A 27,501-nucleotide genomic window follows, 5' to 3' on the forward strand; every position below is an offset into this window, starting at 1 on the left:
GTTTCTCAAATGAAGATCAGTTCAAAGAAACATCTAAATGTTGAAAAATCTCTGTGACTCCCCTGGTTCCACAAAATTGATTTGGAAATTTTTCAAGGGCTGGCTTTCATCACTCTAAGCAATTGCCGAGAAACTTCATTCAGTGATATTCCTGTCCACTTGGATAGTTCTTCACCCAAGCCTGGGGAGTTATTTCTTGTGTATTATAGCAAGTGACAAGTTTTGAATGATATCTATTTGTTAGTGCCAGTCGTGGCATTTACATTGGAGACTAGAGGAACTATTGCTTACAAAGGAAGAGAATTTAAAATTCACATGCTAAAGGCAAACTGACAAGGCATTCAACTCAGTGGGAACAATAACATCTGCAAAGGTCAGTGGGGTGAGATTTAGGTACAGAGGAAAGACAACAAGAAGGATGAATCCATAGTTCTTTGAATGGTCTTTGATCCCCTGTTCTTTCCTTGATATGGTCATTAGTAGAGGAACTAGGTCTATGGGCAGTTTTATAATATGCCTGGGAGTGATCAGAGGTTGAATTTAGGCTCTTTTGGGGGCATACATGGATTCTAATGAATAATCTCATTTTTTGTTTTGTGTGTGTATATATATATTATTAAAAACAGTCTTCACATTGCTAATAGTAATACTGTATGTTCACTGTCTTACATTATAAAACTTGACTCTCCCCATGGAAACCTCCAAGACACTGAACAGCAACTGAAACATGCAGACATGTCCAGCTGTTAACTCTCACTTTTTTGCACTAGAACTGGAGATAATTGCTTTTCTTTCTGTTTAGCACTTTCAGACCATGTTAAAGACTAAGTTGAATGTCCTAACTCTTCGGAAAGAACCTCTTCCGACAGTGATCTTCCATGAACCAGAAGCCATTGAGCTGTGCACCACAACTCCCCTCATGAAGACCCGGAGTCACACTGGATGCAAGGTACTTGGGAGTATAATGTTAAGGGATAAGACCACTTGGAGATGTCCCATGGGCATGTGAGGGCTCTAAAGAACCCGAAGTAACCAACATGGTCCCTCTTGTTGTTCTGAAAACCCCATTAACTGCTACTAATACTATAAAGTTTCTAAATCAAAAAAGTTATTTGGTAATTCTGACCAGAAATTTTGGACTTCAGGGTAAAAAGGTTTGAGTTATGTGGCACAATGCAAATTATAGAGGGTTTCTAACAGCCTGCAATGAACATTGCTTGTTACAAACACTGCCATTGTTTTTATAAATGGTAGTGCTGAGATGGGAGATGAAGGCCAAATGCTATGTATTTGCATTTAGCAACCTGTACTAACAGAGGTATATACCTACTGAAATAAGGTTGCAACTTAAAACTTGAGGTTAGTTTCATGTTTTTTTGGTTTTTGTGGGTTTTTGTTTGCTTTTTTTTTTTTTTTTTTTAAGAAAGAGAAAAAGGCATGGGAAGGAAACTTCGGCCTTGATTTGGTTAAGCAACGGTTTGAATTTGCCCAGTTACGTTACAGCACAGCTTCTGAAAAAGCTGCTCTTTAAAGTTTAATGGATTAAGAGCCTTGAGTATGTTCTTCTGTGGTAAGAAACCATATGAAAATAGCAAACAAATCTGCTTTGTTTGCATCTTTTCTTGGAGCTATTTTCCTTGTGGCAGAGCTCACTTAGCCTTGCAGAGCCATGGGCAACCTTGCAGACGGAGCTTGGCAGCCAAGTCCTCTTCACCCAGCCCAGCTGTCAGTTGTAGGGGATATCCACCTGCCCTTGACAGTCTTAGTGAAAATGGAGGGGACTGGGCTTCAGCCTCCACTGCTCTGTAAAGTGTCAGCTCTAAAAGAGCAGTTGCCTCATGGTATGTGTGCTGGAAAAGGTCCAAAGTGCAATTAAATGTCCTAACTCCCTCCCCTGCCAGTGTGTATACACACATGCCTGCATGTGCACTTTTCCTTGTTGGAAGATCTGATGTGAGTGAGATGGGGTTGAAGAAATTGATTCCTGGTGTGTTTCCCTGCTTCTCTTGGCATACTGTGCGGATAGCACGGACTGTGTGCATGCTGTGAAGGAAGGGCTTTGTTTGGGCACTTCCTCAGCAAAGATGCTTCTTGGGAAGTGTCATTTTTGTTTGAATTTTTGTGTGTCACAGTAGCCAAGAAACAGACTGCTGCTGGGTGTTGAAGCAGTTCTGCCCTGTGCTGACGCAGAGGAATGCAGGGCAAGTGACCCTAATATGCTTTGTATGGTAGCTCATATCATCTGCTCTTCCATGGTGATGTGTTTTGTCCTTTATGTTGGCACTTAATGAATTTTTAGAGAATATTAGCTATCATAAAAAAATGGATCACAAAGTAGCTGGTTTTCACCCCTAGTGAGAGTTCAGACATAATAATACTTTCTGAAATCAGTTTATCTCTGTGAATGTGTGTAGAATTTAAATGAATCTTTTTACTTAACCTACAGTTCTTCAACTGGAGAAGATGGATTGCAGAGAGATGTTGAGCCCCTCAGTGAAGAGAATCTCATTCTATATTTAGAGATCTCTTTTATTTATTCATTTATTTTTCCTGTGATGCAGCATAGTGGTGACTAGGAACATCTGCCGCCACCACGCTCCCCTTTTCCTGCTTGCACTGTTTCACTTTCTTCCCTTCCCCTGGTAGCTAGTTCACCCCTGCCAGTGCTGCAGTCTCACAGTGGTGTTTTTGGGGTGGTGGCCAGCCCTCTTCAGATGATTCAGCAGTTGTAATATGCAGTGGGAAATGCCTTGGGAAGATAATTCTGCATGTATGTTGCTCCTCTGGCTAAGAAATCCTCTCTAGTCATTAACTGAAAAGCTCTGATTTTTACCCAGTGTCTCTAGTTGCAGTTTCTTTCTTCCCCTTCCCCTCCCCTTTTTTATTTTTTCTTTATTAAAATATATTCTCTTATGGGGCCTGTATCCTCCAGCTGTTTATAAGTAATTAGTTGCCTTCTCCTCTTTTCCCTCTGCTTATTAGTTTCTTGCTGACTGATACAATAATAACATTGCCATAACAAAGCCAGTATTTCATAATATGAGTTTTCACTCGGTGGGGTCTGATCTACACTGTTATTCCAGGTGTAAGGGAGGGGGAGATGCTGTGGTGTCACCCAGGCTGGTACCACTGAGCTTCTCTGGTTCTGAGACATGGGCTTTTCAGGCAAGAACACAGCATTCAGTTTTTTGCTTTCTTTCTTTCATGAGTCACACTCTTTTGATCCTTAATCGTTTTATTCCTCTTGACTGAAATCCCTTCAATTTTTCAATGTAATCCCATTAATGAGATAGCATCATTCTTCTGACAGAGGCTCCAGACATCTAATTTTATTGCACAGTTTTAACATAAGCCTCAGCTGGCACCATCTTGTTATGGGAATTTGACACATGCAATTGCTTTGCTGTTCAGATGTCTGGGCATTGTTTTTCTTATGCAATTGCTCTTTTCGTTTTCCTTCCACTGTGAGACAGGCTTCTCTTTGCTCTTTCATTTGGTGTTAGCTGTTGAATCCAAAGAAACAAAACTTTGCTGCTGAGATCCAGTCTCATTCTGCAATTGAATGGGGTTAAGAATAGCAGAGAAATGTCTTGCTTGAAGTAGTCTAGGGGAAAGGAAGCCCCACAAAATTTAGTAAGTTAAATAGTTGAGAAATTTGGAGAGCTTTTCTTTCCTGTCCAATTCCAGATCCAATGCAACTTTGTTACCATCATGTTTTCTAAAAATATATTTTTCCTTACAGCAGGAGGCTAAAGGCTTGTTCCTTCTGTGCATCTACACCTGCCTGCTTGGGCTGGCTCTGCTGTCACTGTTCCCACCCTTCTAGACTTGTGGGCATGATTTCACTAAAAGGACAAATAGGCAATATTGGCACTAATTTGCAGCACAGAGCTTTAGGTGCACATGTTTTGGGGTTTGTGGTGCTGGTTTTGCAGTGAGACAGGGGTTGACTCAAAGGCTGTAGTTCCCAAAGGGCACCTTCTTGCCCCCTTCCTCTCCTTTCCCCACCTGTCCTGTTTGTAAACAGAGAGCAACAGCCCTGCACTCTGGTGTTGCAGCCCCAGTCAGCAGACAGCTTAAAACAGAGCAGGATTTCTGGGTACGATAAAGCATTTGGACTCTGAGTTTTTCCTGGGGGGTAATTTTCTTTTGTCTGAGCCATGGTGTATGTTAGGTGAGAGCTAGGTCTCTGGCCCCAGAGAAACCAGAGTTTCTCATCCTCTTCCAGCTGAGACCACCGGAGCAGGGCAGTGGGATGCAGTGCCCAGAGGGTTGTCATCTCTGGCAGCCAGTTTAGCACCCACGTGCATCCTGCCTCTTCCCTGCAATGGGTGTGGCATTTATGAATGCTACAGCACCAAGTGTTAAAGTCAGTAGCTGCTCCGAAGAATGATAAAACCCAACTGGCTAATTGTATACTTGTGAATGGCAAGTATCAGCTTAAGCTAAACCACCCATTGCTGGGGAAGGACAAAAAAGAGCGAGAATAAGTCTTTTGTTCTTACTAGCTGGTTCCTAATTTGTTTTTATTTAAGTAGAGCATGTTTCTGTATGAAGACATGACTGTGATTTATATGTGTGTATGTAGAAATGTGTTTATTCTTGTTTAGATCCTAAGGATTTTGATTAGACTGTGGCTGTCCTGCTTGTAGGTCTTTCATGTCAGATGTTGTGCACTCTTGTGTTTCGGCTGGAAACTCTCTTCCCTTATCACAACACTAAGAACAACCAGATGGAAACTGAAAATCTGGAGTATCTCCAAAAAATAAGTTGCTCTCTACTCAGAAATGAGTGCTTTCTCTGTGCCTTTTAACAGATTTGGGTTAAGTTCTGTGTGTTTTATTCTTCCTTAGTGTCCTAATTGGTTTATACTGATTCTAATGTTTCTTGATTTCTGTCCCTTTGGGCTATGGTGGTGGCATGAAGAGAACTGCCTAAATGACTCTCCCTCTTCTGCTGTAGCTTTTCCAGCACTGCTGCAGTAACATAAAAGGACAGAGGTTAAAAATGCTGCCTGTGATATTTGAAGTGGTGTCATAGGTTTAACTTCTCATTGAATTTTTTTTTTAATCTTTCTATTGGAAGGCTCTTCAAAGTGAAGTCAGTGCTGAATAATCAGTAGTTTGTTGTTATCCACCTGGGTTAGGCGATCTTATTCCTCCAGTTCCCACCAGTGGACAAGCTTTTCTCAGCAGCTGGAAGGCTGAGACGAGAGGAGAGTAAACACTGCAAGTAATTGCATTCTTAAGACTAAGCTTTTATTAAATGGGAAAATATATATTAATGATACAGTGTTTGCAGGCATGGTACTCATTGCTTGCCTGTCTTACTGGATTGAGATGGTGAGATTGTTAACTCAGGCTTTGTGGAAGGTATGATGTTGAAATTTCTGTGATAGCGTATCTTAGTTGAAGATTGGTGGAAGTCTTCTTTAGCAATTTGTATAAGTGACATTAGAGTGCTACTGGCATTTTAAAATCAAGCCTTGCCCACATTGATAGAGACTTAAAAAAATAGCCAAGAAATAGTATAAATGGAGCTTAGTCTTTCAGAATAGCTCACTTGCTTCACTCAAAATGAAAATTGTTCCTCTACTAACCTTGCTGCAGCGTGGTGTTTATGGTAGGGTTCATTTGCGGTCTGTACAGCAGGAAGGGGCCACAGCCATGGTTGGGCTTCCCTGGCACAGTGCAGTGTCAGCAGTTAAGCACAGAGCTTGACTATTGCAACTCTGGGACACACCTGATGTCATACTTGTGTCATCCTATTAACTGGATTTGAGGTGTTTTCTGGGAGATCTGGTCAGTGCCTGAGGGGCCTTAACCTGTGCAATGCCAAGGGGCTGCCCCTGCATTTCTGTAGCCTGCCCTCCAGTTGTAGGTCTGTACCCTTTCACCAAAGCCTGTTCTTGTTGCTGCTCTTCTGGCCTTGCTGTCTTCTGGCAAGAGTTTTCATTTTCCTGTTTGTGTCTCTTTCTTCTATTTTTCTTTTCTCAAAAGTAACTTTCACCATTAGACACAATGCATGTATCAACTGTGGGCCCTTCTGATAAAACTCTGTGCACGTGAAACTGTCTCAAGATGCTTTGAGGAACAGTATTTACACCAGGGTAACAGAAACTGAAAGTTAGTCTGCACAGGAAAAGCAATTAATGAACTTATAGGATGAATAGTGAGTAATACTGATCATGGTCTGGTTATGATCCATAGAAATAAAATGTTTCTTATTGGGATACTTATTAAATAACTAAAATACTGTCTTAAAATTGCCCTGCTAGGCCTGTTTCTAATTCCTCGTGTAAGAGATTCATTTAGGAATAATGTCTGCTCAGATCTTGCTGCTTATTTTTGGTTTTCTGCCTTGTTAATTTTGATTGCAAAGGCCTTGCAGTGGGACTGTCTCTTACCATATGCTTGCAAAATACCCTATTTCTACTCTACCCCAGATGCCTCTGCAGCAGACTTATTAATGCTGTGTTGCTGATCTTATTCCTCATTGCGCTTTTAAAACTTAGACTGTTTTTCTTTGTGTTTTGGCTTGATGGTTTTGCTTGGTTTTTATTTTCCTCCAGAGGAGACCTCTCCAAATTGTTTTGCCCAGCATTTCTGTCCTATGCAACCTGTGCCAATTGTGTCCCATCCTAATCAGCTCAGCTGTGGCGGTGGCCAAATACATTATCGTTTTGGCTTTCAGGTGACGGTGTGCTCCCCATCTCTAGGGCATGGAGGCCCCTCAACATTCAGAAAATGTCCAAATTGGTGAGCCATCCTCTCGGTTTCATGCAGCCAGGAGCCCACACAGTGTGGTTTTGGTGGTGCCAACTGCAGCCTCATGCCTCTTCCCCTTCACTGGTCCCTGAACCCCAGATTTTTTCTCTGGCCACCTGAAGCTTAGGCAGATGGCTCCCCAGTGCTGCAGTGCTACTGGGTGCAGTTTGCTTTTGTGTGTCTTGATACTGATTAAGTTGAAATTAATGCAAAGATCATGTTGTTTCCAGTTGGAATACTCGGAGACCAAGGTGCTCTTTCCTGTTTGTACTGTCTTGCTGGCTGAAAAGGGCTGAAAATGTGCTCTAAGACTTTCTGAGATGGGGAACTCCAAATAACAGTAGTCATTTGGTAGTTAGCAATCTAGCGATTTAATGAAATTTCCATAAGTAATTTAAAAAACCTACTGCTCTTGAGCATTTATTGCTATGTTGGTTACTGAAACTGTAGCTGGTTGGACACTGCACATTATTCTTAAACCTGCCTCACTTTACCCTTATTAACCTTAATAAAAATGTTCTCATTGCAGCTATAGCATCGTCAGGAAAGATTGTTTTGAGTGTAGTTTATCCAGCTTTTTATACAAGTCCATCTAGATGGCTGGTCTTTATTACCATTTTGTAAGCCTGTAATATTAAGATAGCCATTAACTTTAATAAAGAAACAAGTGAGACAAGGTAAACTGTACCATCACTCTCCAGCCTACTGTTTTCTATCATGTTTAATGTGAGTGTGAAGCTCAGAGCTTATTTTCTTCTTGCCTCAGTAAGGGCCTTCTGCTATTATCCTTAAGCATTACATATTTCGTGCTGTGAATTGAGAGCTTGTTTTTTTGCTTCTTTCTCCCCTCATCAAATGAACCAAAAGGACACATGTGAACTCTTGCTTGGGACAAATCTTAGTATCTTCAGTATATTTAGATATAGTGCTCATTGGTGAGAGATACAGAGGTTTTCTGTATGTTTTCTAAAAAGTGAAGTGCATCAAATAAACTCATGGCCCAACAAGTATGCCGTGTGAAGATGGATAATCTTGTTTACCTTTTCTTCATGTAGTATTACAGAAAAAAAACATAATAAAAACATGGCAGCGTAATACTGAAGCTAGAGAAGTGTAAGCTGCTTGCAGAAGCCTTATACCTCTTACACACGACTGTATCCCAGAGTGTTGTCAACGATTTGGCTGAGTCTTGTTCTGATGTTGGAAATGGAGAGTTGCATGTGCTGATTTCATGTGACTGTATGGTAAGGTCCTGTTCTGCACCTGTGAAGTTAATGAGAGCTTTGCTGTGGGCTCCATTGTGAGTGTGGTGGGATGTAGCCATGCAGGACAGCAGACGCTTCCCCTCGGGCAGCACACGCTGCATGGTGTTTGGCCCTGGCTGCTCTCAGCTTTCAGCTTCAGAGAGGATCTCTCTTGCATATCATAGAATCATAGAATCATTAGGGTTGGAAAGGACCTTAAGATCATCTAGTTCCAACCCCCCTGCCGTGGGCAGGGACACCTTACGCTAAATCATATCACCCAAGGCCTCATCCAACCTGGTCTTGAACACTGCCAGGGATTTTTTTTTTATTACATGCATGGAAAACCCATTTATGTCATTGAGGATTTATACTTCAAATGAGTGCAGAGGAGCTAATAGAAATATGAAGGGTAGATGCAAGTGGAGAATGTAGTTAATGCATCATAATGCTTCATTTCCTGAAGTCCAGGAGTCTTCTGTGGAGAATATGAATTGGCTAAAGCAATTGAATTAATCTTAAACTGAACCTGTTTCAAATAAGATTTTTTGCAGTATTCAGTTTTGCTGTGTTGGATGTATTTTGGCATAATTTTATTTGCTTACTGGTAAAGTGGCATTCTAAAACTAATGTGTTCTGAGAATGGTGGAAGTTGTGTCCTGTCACATACGTTGGTGGTATTTTTTTCTCTTAGCATTTGCACCGGTGACATTTTTCAAGCCACGGTTCAAGTAAAGGGCATCTTGTTATTCAGGATGTTCTTACATCCTATCTAAAAATGTTCATGTATTTCAGTCAGCTTCATGCTTCTGCTTTAACTACCTTTACAGGACAAAGTACATGACCGTTTTGTCCATATGGTGGAATAATTTTACTCTGAATATATGTATATTAATTAAAGGAAAGCAATTTTACCTATTTCTGTTTACTTTTGGATCTTTATTAAGAATGTGTGTCTCAAACCATTTTAAAGAGTTTCATAGAACAATACTGTCTCCTTGGGAGGAGAGTGCTGGTGACAGGGAGGACAGGAAAATTTCTGGGAGCTGCCCTACATGTTGGTATCCAGCACAGGGCTTGAACACAGGGTCTTCTCTGTGTGGTTCCCCTTGGATTTGCTTCAAGAGGGATGTACAATGAAAATATTCCTCTGTGTGTGTGCGCACACTCCCAGGAGGACTGCAAGACTGTGTTCCCTACTCCTTAGGCTGGGTAGGAAGGCTTCTAATTGTTGTGGACCATGCAGATGATGTTCAGACCAGTACCCTGGGAAGAGAGGTCCCTCCCCAAGTTCTGCCAATCAGTGTGTTGGAGGTCTTCTCAGCTGTTCCTGGGAGCAAGGCCCAGGGTCCCTGGCTTTGTTTGTGCACTGCTATCTTGCATGAAGAAATAGCACCAGAAATGTTGCACGATGTGAACCAGACTTTGCTCAGATATATGTTCAAGCCCATTTTCCTTGGAATTAGGCTGCAGAAAATAATCCCCTAAACAACAAAAACCCATTCAAAAGCTCAAGGAAATAAAAAAATCAGAGCATCCATTAGCATATTATTGCTTTACTCCTCCCTTCAGTACATTTGTTGTATTGCTTGCAAAACCACCGTGTACGTTTTTTTTTATCCCTGTAGTTCTGCCTCTGTACTGTATGCTGTGAGTCCCAGTGAAGAAAATGGGTGATGATACATGATATGGAGCCTGGGAAAAAGACTTAGCATAAACAGAAATCCCTTTGACTGGAATAAAGCATTTCCTTTGGCTTCAGAGCTTTGATGTTATTAGCTGCCTTTGATTCAACAACAGCTTGAATTGGAAGTCGTGAGCCCTCAATTTTGTTAGCAAATGTATTTATCAGCAGAAGTAATCTAAATCAAACCTCTTAATGTTAAACAAGGCACTAACAGTTTATATTTCAATTAGTTATGGAAGAGATAGTCATTGACATTCAAAGAGGACAGTGTAAAATGCAAATATATTGGAATTAAAAATGCCCCCTGAGACATGGTTAAGAATGACCCCTGGCGATTCCTGAATTTCACCCTTGCTTGTAAAAGCAGGTGGGAAACTTGTGAGGTACCAAGGAGGCCAGGCACTGTGTGCTAGTGAATGCTCAGATCTTTGCTATGTGTCATTTGTACTTCTATAGTATTTCTCACCCAGAAAGATTCTAAAATACCTTCTAAACCAGCTTTGTTGTCTCCTGCTGTTCAGCTGCCTTTCTCGGCCAGCAGCCCTCTTTGTAGAGGTCGGATCAGCACACCAAAGCTCTGGGGAAGGCTGTGTGGTGGCCACACTATACTGCGGATAAATTATGGTAGGGGAAAACTAAAAAAGATGCTGAGAATTAAAATGCATACTTCTATTAAACAGTAATTAATTGAAAAAATGTACTAAAAAGCAATATCTATTAATAAAATTCCTTTGATACATAAAACTCCATGGAATAATTTTCTATCTTGAAACACAAATGTGGTGGGTTTTTTTTGTCAGTTTGAGAAATCCCACATTTCAGAGTACTTGGAGATGTTGTCTAATTATAGCTGTCTTTGTAGGAGATAACATACCAAAATAATTTTCTCTGAAAGAATATTTAAATATATTTTTTTAAATTAATCTCCCTACAGCAGGAAATATTTAAATTTTGACTGTCTAAATTCCAGAATTCTTTAGGAGATAATCTTCAATTACACAAATACATAATGCTATATAATAAGTTCATGTCAGTAAGTTCCATCTTTTGCACTCTGGCACAAAGCCAAGATACTAACAGTGGCAACTGTAGGGTCTTAGATAGCTACACATGTGTTAGGATATTTATTTTTTTATATTGTAGAAAATACTGTGCTCATCACATTTGCTTGGGCAAAGCCTTGTGGTCGTGGGAGCTAATTGTTTCCATAATAAAGGTGCAAATATCTAAAACCTAATAGTTTTTGATGTATAAAAATTAAAATGAGATTGAAATTTATTGTGGTTGTTATGCTGAGATGTTGCAGACACTGTCAATTGTTTTGTTCTAGTGTGTCCTTGAGAAACATTTCCGTGTTGGTGTGGCTGTTTCAGGGTAAGGATGGAGCTGTGGTTTGTGGTGGTGGAGAGCACAGGGAAGCTGGTGTTTCTCTGTGGCCCTAAGACATATGGGCCCTGCTGTGAGCTGGCTCTCAGGAGGAGGAGGCACCCTTCCTTCATAGAATGTGAGGTTATTCTTTAACAAAATCAAAAGAACTCCTGGTTCTGCGGCTGTTGCTCCCTCATATTATTGCAGTGGGCACCTTCCCACTCAACAGCATGAAACATTCTGGGAGAGCTGTTGGCAGATCTTTCTAGGCATGCTTTGTCACAAGAAAGACGTATGCTTATTCTGAAGGTATTCTGTGTGGCTCTTCCCCTGAAGCCATGGATATTGTTTCTTTGATTTCCATTAGAATACTGCAAAATTTGCATTTGGCACTGAGTATCCACTGCTTACAGTAGTCTGAGCCAATGTGAACCTTCTCAGGAATTCATAATCTCTGTTTACAGCTGTACTATGCCCCAAGCCATCAGTTCTTATTTTGGGGCTGATCCTGTGTCTTGAAAGCTTCCCACTGAAGCGGATGATATTGGCAAAAATGGAGGCAGAAATTGGATTACAGATCCATTCTTCTGTACATGAGGTACTGCTGCCCATGTTCATAGATGCAGAGGATGCTGGAATGTAGATTTTTTGCAATCAAAATAATACTATGTCATCAGAGAAAAGAATGTCCTGCGTGTGCCACCTCCATTTCTGTTGGTCCCAGGAGTAATCCTGTTCTCATAGTATTGCAATATAGTCTGCAATGCAGTGTGATGTATAAATACATCAGCTTGGAAGAGGAAAGAAATTTTTCCATTCCTGGGGTCGGGTGTCAGTGTCCGAGACTAATAACTTCTTTTTCTTCGTTTGTTTAATGAAAATATTTTTTTCTGCATAGTTAATTAAAAGTTCATAACAATAACCGTAGGCAGTACTTCTGAGCAGTTTTAAGGCTTGATTGTTGATGTGGGAGTCATGGACAATGCAGAGACAATCAATGTGATCAAGCGATTGCCAAATTTATTACAAAGCCTTAACTCCTTATATACTATTTCTTACATGCCCTTACAGTGATTTGGCATATTATGATTGGATACATGTCTTGAAGACCCTTAGTGACTGACATGTAATTGGTTAAGCACAGGTGTGAGAACTTGACCTGGAAAGCTTGCTAACAGTCCATAGTTCTCATAACTCAGTGAATTCCAGCTTCTTCTTATCTTGCTTGCTTAAGCTTCCTTGGGCCTCTCATGGCCTTGCTGTATCTTTCAGGATTATTCAGAGTTTATGTATCAATTATCCATTCTCCTGTGAGAACACTGTCTCCAGACTTGATGTATATTATCTATTGCTAATCAAACACCTTTATTATACTCTATTGTGAATATTTGGCTTCAGGCTTGTGGCAATTCAGTAAGCTTTTTTCTCTGAGATTCTAGGTTGTATAGGAATGAGAAGTGCAACAGAGGTATGGTACTTCTTTTTTTTGCTGTTGTTTTTTTCTTCTTTAAAATTGATCTGTCTCCTTTCTCAAAGTTTACAGTCTGGTTTGGAAAATCAGTAAGTACTCCTAAGTTAAGATGTTCTTTTGTATTACTAACCCCCAAATCTCTGTTATTCATCTTTAATAATTTCACAGCAAGACCCTATTAAACAGTACATATGGTGACAGAAATAGGATACTGAATTTCACAGTAATGTAAATCTGGAATGAAATTTATCATGCTTTATCAGTGGATGAAAAGCTAATGTTGAATTTGTAGTGTCCTGCTAACTTTGATAGAACAAAATCCTGTTTTATATCCAGTGAGGGTATGGTCTATCCCTTCTTGGGAGCTGATGTCCATTTGCCTATTAGATATCTGGATTGCTTTCTGATTGCTAGAACATAGGACACTGGGGATTGTATGTGTGTGGGAGGTTAATCAGCTGAAAGATGGTCTTAATTCCTTAATTAAGGATAACCTTACATTTAATAGGTGCCCATACACAAATATTTCAAGTAGAAGTAAACCACTCTAATTAAAAGGAGCAAATTTTGGAAGAAGAGCAAGTTGAAACTGTCTTTGTAAGTGTACTTTATAAGATGCAACGAAGGTTCATTAAACTGTTTGCTGAGAAATGTTTGTCAATGGGTATTTATTTGGTGTGATTTTTCTTCATCCTCAGGGACTTGTTTTATATCAGTGTTTGTTGTGGCTTTCCCCATCCCCAACTTTATTTTTCAGTAGCAGAGAGAAAACAGAAGGGGAAAAAAAGCAAGCTTCATATCAGAAAGCGATTTAAATTAATATCTCAAGGATCAAAGAAAGATCTGTGTAAAGACTGATATAGCTGAGTACTAAGTTGAGAAAGGTGATAAGGAAAAGAAAAAATTGAACAAGGTAAGATACATGTGTCATGATTATTTTGAGAATGTCATTGAAGTTGATTCTGAGTATCCTCTGGGACAGGAAGGGCAGAAAATAAACTGTTTCTGTTTCATGGTGGAATTACCCATAGGCAGGAAGTAATTCCAATCTGACTTACTCTTATAAATAGCACAATAATACAATTCAGCTTTGTCACCTATTTGTAACTACAGTGGTCAGAATCCCTATGGGAATTGTTGTTAATGATATGCAGTTTTGGGGTTGGCTTTGCTATGGTATAAATTGGCATACTTCCTTTGACTTGATTGCCATGCGAAGTTAGATTGTCTAAGAATTTGGCATTTCACTTTGACATGAGGCTTGGGATTGCTAATGATTGAAAGCAGTCTGATAATGAAGTCAAAGTAATTGAGAACAGCGTATGTGGATCAGTGCTGTTTGACATTTGTTATTAGGCTGAAGTGTTAAAAATAGTAAGTTCTTGAATTTATCTTGACATTATCTTAATGAACAAGGCTTGATAGTGATTTAAAGAAAGGTGTGTTTTCACCCCAGAGCTTTGCCTTGGGTTGCATTTGGAGGTCTTCATACAAGGCCAAACAAATTGAGTGACTCTGCATTACCTAATAAATATATTGTATATATAATTTAAGTTTGTAATAGTTTACAGCACTTCCTTAGAATTACTGAGGATAAACTGAGTGACTTTAATTACCAGTGACTTACTGATGAGCTGCTCTGAGGCTTTTGTTCTGCAAGACTTTCCTTATCTCTGTGTATAGTTTTTTTGTTTAATGTTATCACTTTTACGTAGACAGTGTGTGTCTCCAGGGTGAAACGTGTCCCAGGGCAAGGGACTGGTGTACAGCTATTGCTGTGGCTGTGCTCTGAAGGGGGTTTAATGTGGGGCAGGCGGGTGAGTGTTGTCTGGACTGGGAGGTACATTGATAGCTCCGTTGCACTCTTCTGAGGTGAGATGTGAATGCATGGGCACTGGCCACCCCTGAAGTCCCAGCTGTCTGCTGCTCTCTGACACTTATACGTTGCATGACTGAATGCTCTCATGCATATTTACATAAGGTGCAAATGTTGGGGGTTTCTTGTTGTTGTTGGTTTTTTTTGGATGTGGGGGTGTGGTGGGCAACTAAGTACAATCTGGCATGAAAAACATATGGTGGGATTTCTATGGCCTGGTCCTGCTCTCCAGCTGTAGTTGTGTCAACTTTTCAGGTTCTGTGTGTGGTCATGTCACAGGCAAGTGAGCCTGGGTTTAAATAAGTAAATAAATAAATGGGAGTTGAACAAACCCCTGATTTGGGATTTCTGTGTGCATCTGTGGGATGCTCACCTCTGCCTGTCAGGGATGGGGCTGCCAAAGCCCAACACAACTTGTTGCCGTCATGCACTTAGGGCTCTGCCTCAGGGATGCAGTGGGGGTATGGCAGGGCTGTGTGCTTCTATGTGGCTGCTGGTCACGTCAAGTGAGCAGGCTTGGGGTTCTTTGCACGTTCTCCATGTCCAGATGGCTCCATCTTTCAGAGACAGGCAGTCTGTCCTGCCATGTGGGAACGGAGGAGGGTGAGGACACGTACAGCCTTGTCCAAGGCCTCAAAGACCTGTGCTGACTCAGGTTGCCCCAGGCCTCAGTGGTGCCCCACAGTAAGGGGCCAGGGCCGGTATGAGACAGGTCCTAGTCTCCTATGTGTGTGCTCAGGAATGTATCACCATCTTTGAATAGGCAGCTGCTTGTGCCCATGGGCTGTATGCAAGCACCTGCAGCTTTTCTGCAACCTCTGTCAACTTGATAACTGAAGTCAGCAGCAGTAAGCACTGCTATCCCCCCCAGAAGAAACAAAAGGAAGCCCTCTGGGATGTGGCCATTTGAAATACTCTCAGAAGGAGTTTACGCTGTGGGAATTAAATTCCTATCATTTCAGACAAAAGAGTTTCAGTTCGAGTCTCCAGTGTGACGCTAGAGGACTCTCTGGATGTCCATTTTGAAACCGGAGGAGAGAAGTGTAGGTAATTTCGCCCCTGGACTTTGTAGCGTGAGCCTTGTGAACAATCATGTGGCACTCTTGCTGTCTCTTTAAATTTGTCAGCGTGCCCTCATTTTGCAGTTGAGTTGTCATCTTCTGCTGTGTGACTCAGTATGGCACTCCTGGTGGGTGCCTTGCTGGTGATGGTGAATTGCAGTGAAGCAGGGGCAGGCTTGTAATGGTCAAAAGTCCTGCTTGACATTCGTGCTGCAGGGCAGATGACCAAGGGAGGTGAACAAATAATACTATGCAACACATTTTGTAAGATTAGTTTTATTCCAGTTAACTCCTTGGTAAAGTGGTGAATTTTATTTTGGAGTGAGATATAGAGATTATGAACACAGAGATCCTTCTGTAATTCTTCTCTTTCCCTTTTCCTCTCCATTTAGGATTAGATTGCATGTTTGCTTTCCGTTAGTAATTCCCTTCATGTCAGTATGAGTGCAAGAGGTTATAGAAATGCATGATGTTTCTCACATTGTAGCAGCTTTCTGCATACCAACCCCTTTGCCCTTTTGACTACATGGAAAACTATAAATGTGTCATGCAGAAAGATTTAAATGAGTGCTATTAAGGTCCCAGACACTCATTCCAGAGCTGCAATTTCTTAAGAGCTGTCTGAGCTTTACCTTACATGCAGCCATCACAGTTGTGCCAACTGAAATCCTGCGAATTATTTTGGAGACATTTTTGTATGATGTGTCTTGAGAAAAGAGTCTGAGCATCTGTGAAACAGATGAATTGAAAATTCCTCTGGCGTCTGTCAGCAAACATAAGCAGGTGGAGCACATCCAAGTTTCTGCAGCTGAGGGGGGGCTCCAGAAAACATGGTTATTTGCAGCACAGAGGGAAAATTGGAAGAAAAATCATTACTTACATATCTTCATTTGATAGTGCCATGTCATATAAGGCCAGTCCCACAACAGCAGCTTTCTGCTTCATTTCAAGGGCTATTGTAACTCAGTTGTCAGGGTTGTATTGAAATGTAGAGTTCACTGCAGACCCTCTAAGATACAAATTGCTGAATCCAGAGCTGTGTGCTGCAAACAGGGCTCATTTCTCATTTTGGAGGGTGTTACAATGATTACAGTTCTTGCCTGTGTAGGGTTAATCAAGATAATCACTGAAATACATTTCTGCACCAATCTTCTAATTGTAGTATTCCTGAAAATCAAATGGTTTGTATGTTTTAAGGCAAACCCCAGGAATTCAGAAGTAAAAAATATGCTGCTGGTGCCCACTAAAGGAAATGTGTGTGGTAAGAAGTTGTTTTTGCTGCCCAGGATGAAAGGCCAGCTGGCATCATTTAGCTTTTTATGCATATGCACTTCTATAGAAATAATTTTTACTGAACAGGTCTCAAAGCCTTTTAGTGTCACTTAGTTAATCCTCAACAATCCTGTGCAGAGCTGCACCATTGTACACATGGGCAGACTGCAAATCGGGGAGGTTTGACTAATCCGTAGCTGCACAGTGAATCAGTTCCATCCTGTCCTATCTGTCTTTGCAAGGCAGCACAACCTTCACTCAGAAAGGAAACCAAAATACAACATAAAAGTAACGGTAGTGGTTATGTGGTATGTTTTAGGACATCCTTCATGAAGTAATGCCTTTAAACAGTGTATGAGATAGAAATAAGTTTTGTTTATTACATGAAGGACAACTATGAAGGATTAAGTAATTTGTACATTAATTGACTTTGCTACTTCAAGTACATTGTTGATGTACTTGGATAATTGCATAGACAAAGAGTGACATTTCCCAGTACATGAAAGGAAGCCTTCCTTTCTTCTCAAGAAAAAAAAAAGAGACTGGAATTTATTTATTTTTTAAAATAAATGCTTTCTTCTTCTAAGAGCATGACAATGCAAAAACACAGGCATGCCAAATTCGATCTTGTGTGTGAAATGAGCAAATGGCCTTCACTACTTTCTCTGAAGTTTGCATCCCCTTAAAATCATCTGCAGTTTGTTTTCCATAGTCATCTTCAAAGACCAAGAAAGTGCAATTAAAACGCACAAATATGTGGCTAACTCAGTAGTTCCTCAGTGTTGTGACCTGACTCTTGGATGGCAGCTTGGTACCTTTGTGACTTTATGATGCTTGGATAGTCTGCCACCATCACATGTAGGGTGGGGAGGAAGTGGGAGAGACTGTAGGCTGTAGTTGAGAGGGAGGTGTCAGAAATGTCATCCCTAAAGTGCATGGCCTTTCTCTATAAGATTCCAGAGTGATAAGGAGAAGTTTTAATTTTTCCTTTTTATTTTATTAGATTTTTTTTTTCTCTTTTCCCTGGAAAGTTGTTATGAAGGGTGCAGAGAATTCATAGAAAAAAAATGCCCAGTTTCCTAGTATCTCATGCTGCTGTTGAATTCAGACAGTATATAGACAAATTATCCTGTAGTCATGCCTGACTGTAGCCTCAAGATATGAACAGTGTTTCTTTGTTTCCAGCTGACAGGAGGTATGAGTGATGGTATAAATGAGAATCCTCATTGTGAATGAGCTGGAGATGACCTGTGGTTTAACCCTTGGGTTTGGTTAAGCTGGTGTGTTCGCTCATGTCTCAGGGCTATCTTTCCAATTAATTCTCCCAAAGTTGATGAGATGAATAACATGAAATATATTAGGATGCACGTGTCAGGTGATGGTGAAAGTGCGGCTTGATTATACGGATATGAAAAGATGTTTTTAATAGAGTGCTTTGTAATCATAAGCAAATTCCCTGTTCATTTTATAGCAGTATAACTCCATGGCAACTGCACTAAACTTATAGAATTGCTCTGATATTCCACCACTGTAATATAAAGCACCGTTTTAAGTTCCTCCAAGATGAGTACTACATAAAAAACACCCCCAACCCTACATATTGTGTAATATAGAAGACGTATTGTTCATATTCTATGGAGTGAAATCTGTTTCTTATTTCTTTTGCTGAGTGTCAGATCATATAAATGATAGTGGCCTTTGCTGTATAGCACAAAGCAGGCCATGGTCTTTTCATGTCTGAAACAGTTTGAAGTAATCAACATGTATCTAAGATATTTAAAATCCTTATTCTGCATCTAAAAAAAGTTATGGCCCAGGCTGCTATTCCCAATTGTAAAATTCAGGGATCTTTGGTAAAAAATTAAATCCCCACTAAAAAGCTATGCATTCCTCACAGATAATATATATTAACTTAATTCAGTGTTTCATTTTCCCCCTTCTAAACTCAAAAGAAGGGTAAGATAGTATTGATCACTGTTGTTCTGATCCCCTTATACAGAGTGAATAATGCCTATAACCCCGACTTGTCCCTGTGTCCAGTTACCTTGCACACCCAGTGAATGGGTTCAGGAAGGAGATGGGTATGAGGGGGGTTTCAGGTTTCACATCATTAGAAGTGTGTCCCTACAAATGTATTCTGAGCACTTCTGGGTAAGGGCAGGCAGCTTCTGCTTAGAGTTCAGATTTTCCTTTGCAGATACAGACCCCGGCCATATAGTATTGTCCATCTTGGAATTATTTTATAAAGGCCATATAGAAAAACTGGGAGAGTGGTTATGCTGGATATATAGCATTACGCTCTGGTGTCCGTATCATGATTATACCCTTGCGGTTCCCTTGTGGTGAGAAGTGAAGTTGCTTCATTTTACCAAAGTTTCAGTGAATCAAAATTGATTTACTGGTTCACTTCAACATAAGGGAAGACAGAAGGGGACATTGTGCTCCCCCCCCACCTTGCTCCCTTTTTTTTTTTGTTTGTTTGTTTTTTTGTTTTTGTAAGACAGACATTGTCATATTTACCTTTGCCTACATTTCAACACAAAATTTAATCAGGTTTCACGTTTTTTCCTGGGGGTAAGATACACACACAAAAGGTTATATTCACACTAGAGCAATTCCAGTTTACTGTGTGGCATCCTTCAGGACAGCTAAAATGGGCACCTCTTGAAGCAGATCAAGGGAGTTTTGCAGGACTGTGAGCAATATAGGTTTGTCTTAGGCAAGTAGCATTGGCTGGAGGTGTATGTTCACATTTGTCAATGATCCTATAACAAATTCTCCACTAGATTGCTTCAAACAAACAATTTTCCAATTTATTTTGTTTTTCTTTTTTTTCTTCTTTTTTTAAGGAAATAAATTACAAACATCATAAGGATATTTTTCTTTTTTTTTTTTTTTTTTCCCTCTGTCATTTTCTGTAGATTGAATAGAGATTGATTGCTCCTCTGGGATGGCAAAAAACAGGCTGAGTTTTCCTGTGATATTCTGCACTAGCAGCAATGGAGAGTACGAAGCAAGCAGTTTAGTGGTGATCTTGGTTCTCAATGCATATAGATTCCACTAAGGCAATGTACTTCTTTATTTCCTGTTTATACAATCAGTTCTCCTGCTCTCTCATTGTCTGGAAGCTGCTCTTTTAATTGTAGTATTAGATACAATTTTTAGTCCTGTTTGAGGTTCATGATGAATCTTCCTTTGATATTGGTACTTTGTGGATTGCGCTGAAGGGGAAATGCTGCATTTCATGAATTTTGTTTGTCTTTTTAAATTTTCTATCCATTAAATAATGTATCTGTGACAAGCAGATGCTGACCTAGGCGTTTTGTAGATATACAGATACTAGAAAAAACAAAGATAAATCATTCATTAAAACTATTAACAAAAGAAGCCTGCAAAGCAGAGAAAGACAATTTGAAAATTCACACTGATCAGGTACTTGAGCTACTTGCCTATTTCTTTATATTTGTATATGCAAAGAGGCCCAGCAGGCACAGTAGTGGTTATTCACTGGTGGAAATACCCCCTTGCAAGCACAGCTGGGGTAACTGCATGTGCAGGCACAGCCCACTGATGTTCTGTGCATTGCATGTCTGGAGTAGTTTGTAGAACAGAAGTTATAAAAATGACTTCTTAGGAGTTTGTTTCAAATGGGTTTTCTCACTATAAGGAAATGTTTGTGTTTGTTCTTTTGTTATATGTTTTAATGCTTATTTGCTTCTTGGCATTCAGTTCCCATAAAATCAACATCTATGTTTAAAAATATTTTTTGAAGGCAGACTGTCAGAAAATGCATCTGGATGTGATGGTATTAATTTAAAGTTATATGGTCCAAAAAACCCCGCAGAGGTGAACTCATTTGAGAAACAGTCTGTCTCCATACAGTGTAACATATGTTTACCTAAAAGAATGTTTCTAAGTATCTCTAGGAATGTTGCTAAGTATCTCCAGGGATATTACCAATGAGAGAAACAGCGAAAGTGAAGGATCATTCACATGTTTGGAGGAATGCTCTGAATTTCATTTAATCCTGTGGTATGTGTTTGAGATATATGGAGAAGTACAAGCATTTTGGCTAGCCTAGGCTTGCCTCCCCACTGTCTGTATGTGCTGAGATACTTGTGTCTCATCTGCACCTTGTTTAAATGGAGTAAAACTGAGGGATCTGAATTGTCATCTAGTTTCATATTTGACCTTCAGCAGTGGATACCTTGAAGAAGAGGCTGAAAAGTAAACAAAATGACAGTGCCTGCACCTGGCCAGTTGTTCAGTGTCTAAAAGGATGTGGGATGAAGTAATTTGTGTCTGATCTCGGCTGGTAATCATCATATGAATCCTCTTACCCTTCAGGCATGAAATTTGATTATCTCAGGTCTTTCTGTTCTTGCTTACATAGCTGTGAATATAACACCTGCTATGTTACCTAACTTCATAAAATTACCTGATTTTATAACCCTTTAACCAAGGAAGTACACCTGGTTAAGAGAGGAAACCTCTTTGTCTCAGCCAGTAACATCAGGCCAGACAAAGTAAAAGTGATTTTTCTATCCGTGACCTATGCAAAATCTCACAGACTACCTCTGTTATACACTGTTCTGGAGGTGGAGGTATCTTGCTCTGCCTGTGCTGTTCCCAGTATGATATATGATTCATACATGGCAATACAAATATATTCAAAGTTAAACAGACAAAAATTACTTCATCTGCTGGTGATCTTATAAATGGTTCAGTTATGCAATCTGGAGGGTGTGTTTTGAATGAGAGGTGCATTTAGATTGGAGCTGAGGTATTTGAAATACCTCTGAATGCTCCATTTTAAGCAGAAGACTTGTAAAGATACGTTCGATAGTAGGAAATAACCTCCGGGCTCTGTGTGCTTAGATCATGGGTTACATTTGGGTTCTTCGTATTTCTCCTTGTATGTCATATATACAGAAAATGTCATTTGATGTGCAAGGGCAAGTGAAAAGATTTGCTCACAGAAGCGTGTATTGTAAATTATCGATAGATGACTGGGCCATAGGCATAGCAATCCTTATTTCCAGTGTTAGTCCTGAAATGCAGCAGCACAGTTTGATTGCATTCTGCAGTAGATTTCTGCAAATTAATTGTTTTTCATACTGATAAAAGCTGTTTTCACTCTGGACAGGATGAAATTACTCTGATGTCTCATCCTGTTTTTTCCTCCCCTTTTCCCTCCACCCTGATCTCTGGGCGCACGCTCTCATTGTTTTTTTAACTTTTTCCCCTGCAGTTCCTCTCAGTATTTCAGACAAGGAACCTGGTTTTAATTTTCATGTGTCATGTCTGTCTCATAAAACACACACACTGGATCATATGACTGTTGTGCAATATTAGAGCACTGCTGAAATGAATATCACATAGAAGGACTCAAAGTCATCTTCAAATAAAATATATTTGTTTCAAATTTGAAAAGGGCAGTAATTCCATACACATAAGTAAAGATACACTGACCATGAATAAGTTCGTTTCCAAACAGTCCTTGTGGCTTTGGCCCCAGTCACTGTCAACAACTGCCCCACATGGTCCTGCTGAGCATGGGCAGCTTGTGGGAGACTGTCTCAGGCCCTTGAGCAGGGGGACATAGTGGGACTGTTCTCATGTGCAGCTGCGGGGCTGTGTTCAGCATGGTGCAGACCCTTGTTGTGCATAGAAGAATTTGGCCATCCAGCGCTGACCCAGAGTGTAATAATTGCGTCACAGTCAGTGTCCAGTTTTGAAAAAGCTATGAATAACTTGGTTATAGGACAAGGGGTGATGGTTTTAAAGTAAAAGAGGGGGGATTCAGGCTGGATGCAAGGAAAAAATTCTTTACAATGAGGGTGGTAAAATCCTGGCACAGGTTGCCCAGAGAGGTGGTGGATGCACCATCCCTGGAGATACCTAAGATCAGGCTGGATGTGGTTTTGAGCAACCTGATCGAGATGAAGATGTCCTTGCTCAGTGCAGGGGAGTTGGACTTTTGGGAGTTCCTTCCAACCCAAACCATTCTATGCTTCTATATTGTTCTGCACTGTCCTAAGGCTCTGTGTGACTAATGATTTAATAAGGTTTTACTTTGTGCAGGTAGGCATAGCTTTTTATCCAGTGTGTGAGTTCAGTAATACAGTTTCAAGAAGTCCCTGGGAATTAGGCACAGGAAGAAGATCCTTCATGGATATGGGCTGCAGACTTCAGTGACTGGCTTCTCTGTAAGGCTTGTGAACCAAGGACATCCCTCTGGTGTTCAGCCTCTTTTGCAGAAAATGCTGCATGGCTTTTCTAGTAGCTTGCAGCAAAGAATAATTACGAGTTTTAAAGTAATCCAGATGAAGACACCTTTTTTGCTCCTAGTAATTCAGACAGTAATACACTTCCTAACATGAGACCCCAGATGGTGGTCATACAGGTAGATCTCTGCTGATTAAGTGGAAAGATCTTAATGACGCATGTTACTGCTGAATTGCCAAGCTGATCTGGAAAGAGCTTGTTTTCCTAGGACTTCTGCAGTGTCAGCTCCACAGCAGGACCCAATCTGTTTTCAGGCTCTTTTCTCTGGAGAGGGTGAATTGGAGTCAAAACCAGACCCTCCTCTTCCACCCTCCTCCCCTCCCCTAGCTGAAGTAGCACAGCAAAAGAGCCAAGCTGACAATGACCTGAAGGGTGAAAGAACAAGGGAAACTAAAACATGTAGGATGTTACAAAAGCAAGTCAAGAGACTTTACCGAAGAAAGCAATTTTTTCCACTTAAGTACGGACCTGTTGTGTATGTGCTTTAAACACAATGTGAAACAGGAAGAGAGAAGCTTTTGAGTGCCCACATGGAGTGGAAGAGCTATGCAGCTACGTGACAGCTGATGTGACATCATAATTTTTGGATGACTGTTTCCTTCAGGATAGTTTTGTATTCTTTTCTTACAGAAATATGAATCGGGAAAGGAAGGACTTCACAAAGAAGTCTGTAAACCTGGAGTACTTACACACAGTTTTCTCTTGTTACTGCTGTTATTACACACATCTGTCTTATTTGAGAAAATATTGTTTGCTTCTCTCTTGTGCTCTGTTTCTTGATTTGCTGTCATCTGGATGTGCTGAATTACAGATAGCTTTCATGAACAGAATTGCAAGGTATGGTCAGCAAGGGCACTCACACTGTCATGTTGCTTCATGTTCTTCCTGAGTCAGCTTTCATGGGCATGGTTTGAGGTAAGGTATGAACAGGCTGGAGCTGAGCAGAATATGTCCTTTATATCTGACATGCTTACTGAGTCATGGCCCCTGTACTCCTGCTTTGATTAAAAAGGCTGCTAGGCCATCCAAGGTTTTCCTTCCCCCTCCTCTTTGGAGCTTGTCCCTTCTCCATCGCGTTGCTTTCAGATTGAGAGCAGAGGTGTGAAAGTGCCCTTTGCTACTTCTGGACATGCCAGCCAGCAAACATGAGAAAATGAGAAGCATCACAACCTTCCAAATTTGTATGAGAGATCGCTCATTTACTGCAGATTCACAGCCCTGCAATATCGGGGGTGAGAGCATCCTGATGTGGCACAGCTTGGAGAGGCTCAGGCTGCCTGTCCTCAGTCTGTGGCTGAGGGCTGCTGCTGCTATGGGCTTTGCCAAGAACTTTGAGGTATTTCTTCCTGGCACACGCCAACTAGGAAGCCTGAACTGCTTGTCTCCGTGTCTGTCCCTGCCCTCTGCTGAACTCTGCTGTTGCTAAGGCTGGCACCCAAACAGATGGTGGTGCCAGAGGTGGATGGTTTTGAAGATCATATCTCATGGTCCTGAAAACCTCTGGTTCTAAACCACTTAAATTCTGGTAGCTCTTGCAGGACAGTCTCCTGAGACAAAACTCTCAGTGAAAAATACCATCTGGGCTGAAAATGCTGATTAAAATATAGCTTGCTTTACGGAGCTCCTTTAATAAGTAGGAGGTGGGCTTCCTTGCCACAGACTGGAAGAAATCATCTGTCAAGAATAGGAATTTTTGGTTCTTGACATGCTTGTTTTTTAGAAAGACTGTAGCTGGCTCTGAAAAGCCAAAAGCAAACAGAAAGGTCATGGCTCTGACTTCTCTTCAGGTTTAGGAGAGGAAGAGGGAGTGTAGCATGCAGGTTTCCAGCCGACCAGAACGGGGCAGCTGCAAATGCTTTGCTTTTTGGTGGAGAGGTAATTTCAGCACTTCTGTGGTGCTGATGTTTTGGAAACTGCAGTTGTTTCAGAGGCACTTTTTCCACATGTGCATGCTTGGACAAAGCAAAATATTTTTGCTTAGGATTCTTGGACTCCCCTTTGTGTCTTTCTTTTACAAAGATTCTTGGAGTTCTTAAAGTTTTTTGTAGAGTTTCTTTGCACTGACTCAGAGGAAGATTACACATATATGGTGGTAAATTGTAGTCAGTCAGGCTGGCGTAAACCTGGAGTTTTTTCCAGGGCAGAAATTGAATCAAAATCTAGCATAGAATTCCATTGCTATTTCTAGATCCTGAACTTGATTTTGTTCTAACTAGCTTTATCTTGCACTGCATTATGTTTTAACCATGCTCAGAATAAAACATATTTCTTTTTTAAAGTGAGTATTTTTAGAAAAATTAAGGCTTCAACTAACTATTTTTACATCGGGGTCTGTGTTCTGCAGATGCTTATTTTCGCCGTGTTACTCCTGTGTGTATTCAAAGATACAAGTATGTCCGTGGCACCATGGACATGGTGAGAGCTGCCATGGGCAGAGCATCTATGCCTATTCTTGGGCCTTTTCTTCCATTTTGTCATGCTGAGGGTTTTTGCTTTGCAAGATAAATGGCCATCATATATGCAGAAGAGGTGGTGTTTGTGGGGTGCATGAATGCATAGTAGCGCAAAAATGCAGAACATCTTAAGTAGTCTGGCATGCAGTTTTGGATTATGGTAACCAGTTGAAACCATGTTTAGAAGTTTTTCTTGTTTTTTTTCTTTTTAGGCTTAAGCATGGCCATGTATCACAATGGTGGAATTGCTTCATCCCAAAGCACTGGAATGATGCTATTGAGCTATCCAAATTAATAAACCTTGGTTGGTTTGACTGTAATTTTTTCTTACTTAAGGAGCAGTTCCTAAACAAAACACTGAGCGTAATTAATATTTAATTTTAACACTCTCTTAGTCTCAGAAAATATCAAAACCCATCCACAGAGTCAAAACTGTGATAACTAGCATGCCACAAATCTCTTGACTGTCAGCATGGGCTGAGATGAACACTTCTTCCTGGGATCTTTGCAGTGGTGGGGCAGACAGGTCTCTTCTTTGGGTCACACTTTTGCTGGTGACAAGCAGAGACAGCTATGCTCAGCCCCACTGGCTGCTGCAGCCAGCAGTGCTGCAGAGGGGCTGTTGATCTGAGGAGGTGTTTTGCAGTGCACAGTAAGGGCATGGCAATTTATTGTTTTAATGCTGCATTTCAAAATGAAGAGCAGTATATAGTTTCTGATATCATACGGCCAGGTGGCTTTCTTGCTCACTGGGTTACAAAAGAGTTACCTGGGTTACCTATCTTTCTAACAGATTCAGGAAAAAGAAAAGTAGTGGAAAAGGCAGTATTTGGCACATGAGCTGAATTCTGGAAGAAGTTTTGAAGTGTTGGTTTTTTCTGTTGTTGCTGGGTTTTTGTTTGTCTATTTTTTTTTTAATTATTTATTATTTTATATTTCTAGAAAATCTTTTTCTTTTGATAACAATTTTAGGTGCCCTTTCCTGTTCTCATGGTTGAGAAAATTTTTGTAATACTTTCTTTTGAAGACTTTTTGAAAAAAAAAGTATGCATTTGTGTATGTGTGTATATGTATTTATATATAAACATTTTAAACCTGTTTCAATGGCATGAACACTTTCCATTTTCTATTACCAGGTTTACTCTGGGTTTGTTTGGTCTATCTCCTCCTTTCACCAAGACTAATTTGGTGTAAAATTTGTTATGAAAATATACTTGTACTTTATAACCAGTACATAAAATAACAAACTGGTTTTGATTAAAGGATTGTGTTTGTTAGGGTTGTCCTCTAGTTAGTGATTCTTCCATACTAAAGTCATCTGCAAAGACAATAGAAATTTTGTGCACAGAACCACTAAGGGGCCTGGGCTGTAGCAGTCTCAAAGAAAAAAATCCGAAATTCTTTCATGATTACGTGTTTTGACTATAATGTTTTACTGTTGTCTTTGTAATTTAGCCATTCTTACAGCAAGTTAACAATGTTTTTTTGTTTTTGTTTTTTTTTTTACTTGGGTTGCTATAATGATTTCTGCAAATCCCATTGAATTGGCTTTCCTATGTGGTTGTGTCCCTTGTGGGGTTTTTAATTTTGCCCCAAGCTGAGCCTAAACTTCTTCACTTAAATGTATTTCACATCAGAGTCATGGCAAGCACAATGTTTTCTTTGTTTTTTAATGACGTTACAAAATTGAAAAAGCATTGTTTAACCCTGGGCTTGGGTTCCTCACCTAAGGAGAACTGCTACCAAAATTACCTGAATTTACAACACTTAATGGATAAAAAAATGTTGTTTATGGCAATAGAAATAAGCAAATGATAGAGCTTTGGGAGAGGAAATTAATCAGAGAACAGCTTTAAAGCATTCTGGAGTCAACCGCTGGTTCTCTAATCCCTTCTTCCAGTAGAGTTTTTTTCTGATGCACACTAAATGGTGCTTATCAATTGAAATGGTAATGTTATTTACATTAGGGACTGATGATTATCAAATAAAGCATCCATGATGAAAGACCTACACT

General features: G+C 40.3%; 1 protein-coding gene across 3 annotated transcripts in view; it reads left to right on the forward strand.

Annotated features, from left to right (window-relative positions):
• Nucleotides 1-27,501, forward strand: part of PID1 (phosphotyrosine interaction domain containing 1) — an 87,639-nt gene that overhangs the window by 33,558 nt on the left and 26,580 nt on the right. For all 3 annotated transcript variants that reach the window (XM_061452980.1, XM_061452982.1, XM_061452981.1), the window contains exon 2: nt 803-949. In XM_061452980.1, coding sequence (XP_061308964.1) covers nt 803-949 — 147 coding nt within the window. The remainder of the gene's footprint in view (nt 1-802; nt 950-27,501) is intronic.

This window comes from Pezoporus flaviventris, unplaced genomic scaffold (genome assembly GCF_033815535.1).
Source record: "Pezoporus flaviventris isolate CSIRO_AGI_PZ_B2104156 unplaced genomic scaffold, CSIRO_AGI_Pfla_v1 ptg000013l, whole genome shotgun sequence".
Lineage (NCBI taxonomy): Eukaryota > Metazoa > Chordata > Aves > Psittaciformes > Psittacidae > Pezoporus > Pezoporus flaviventris.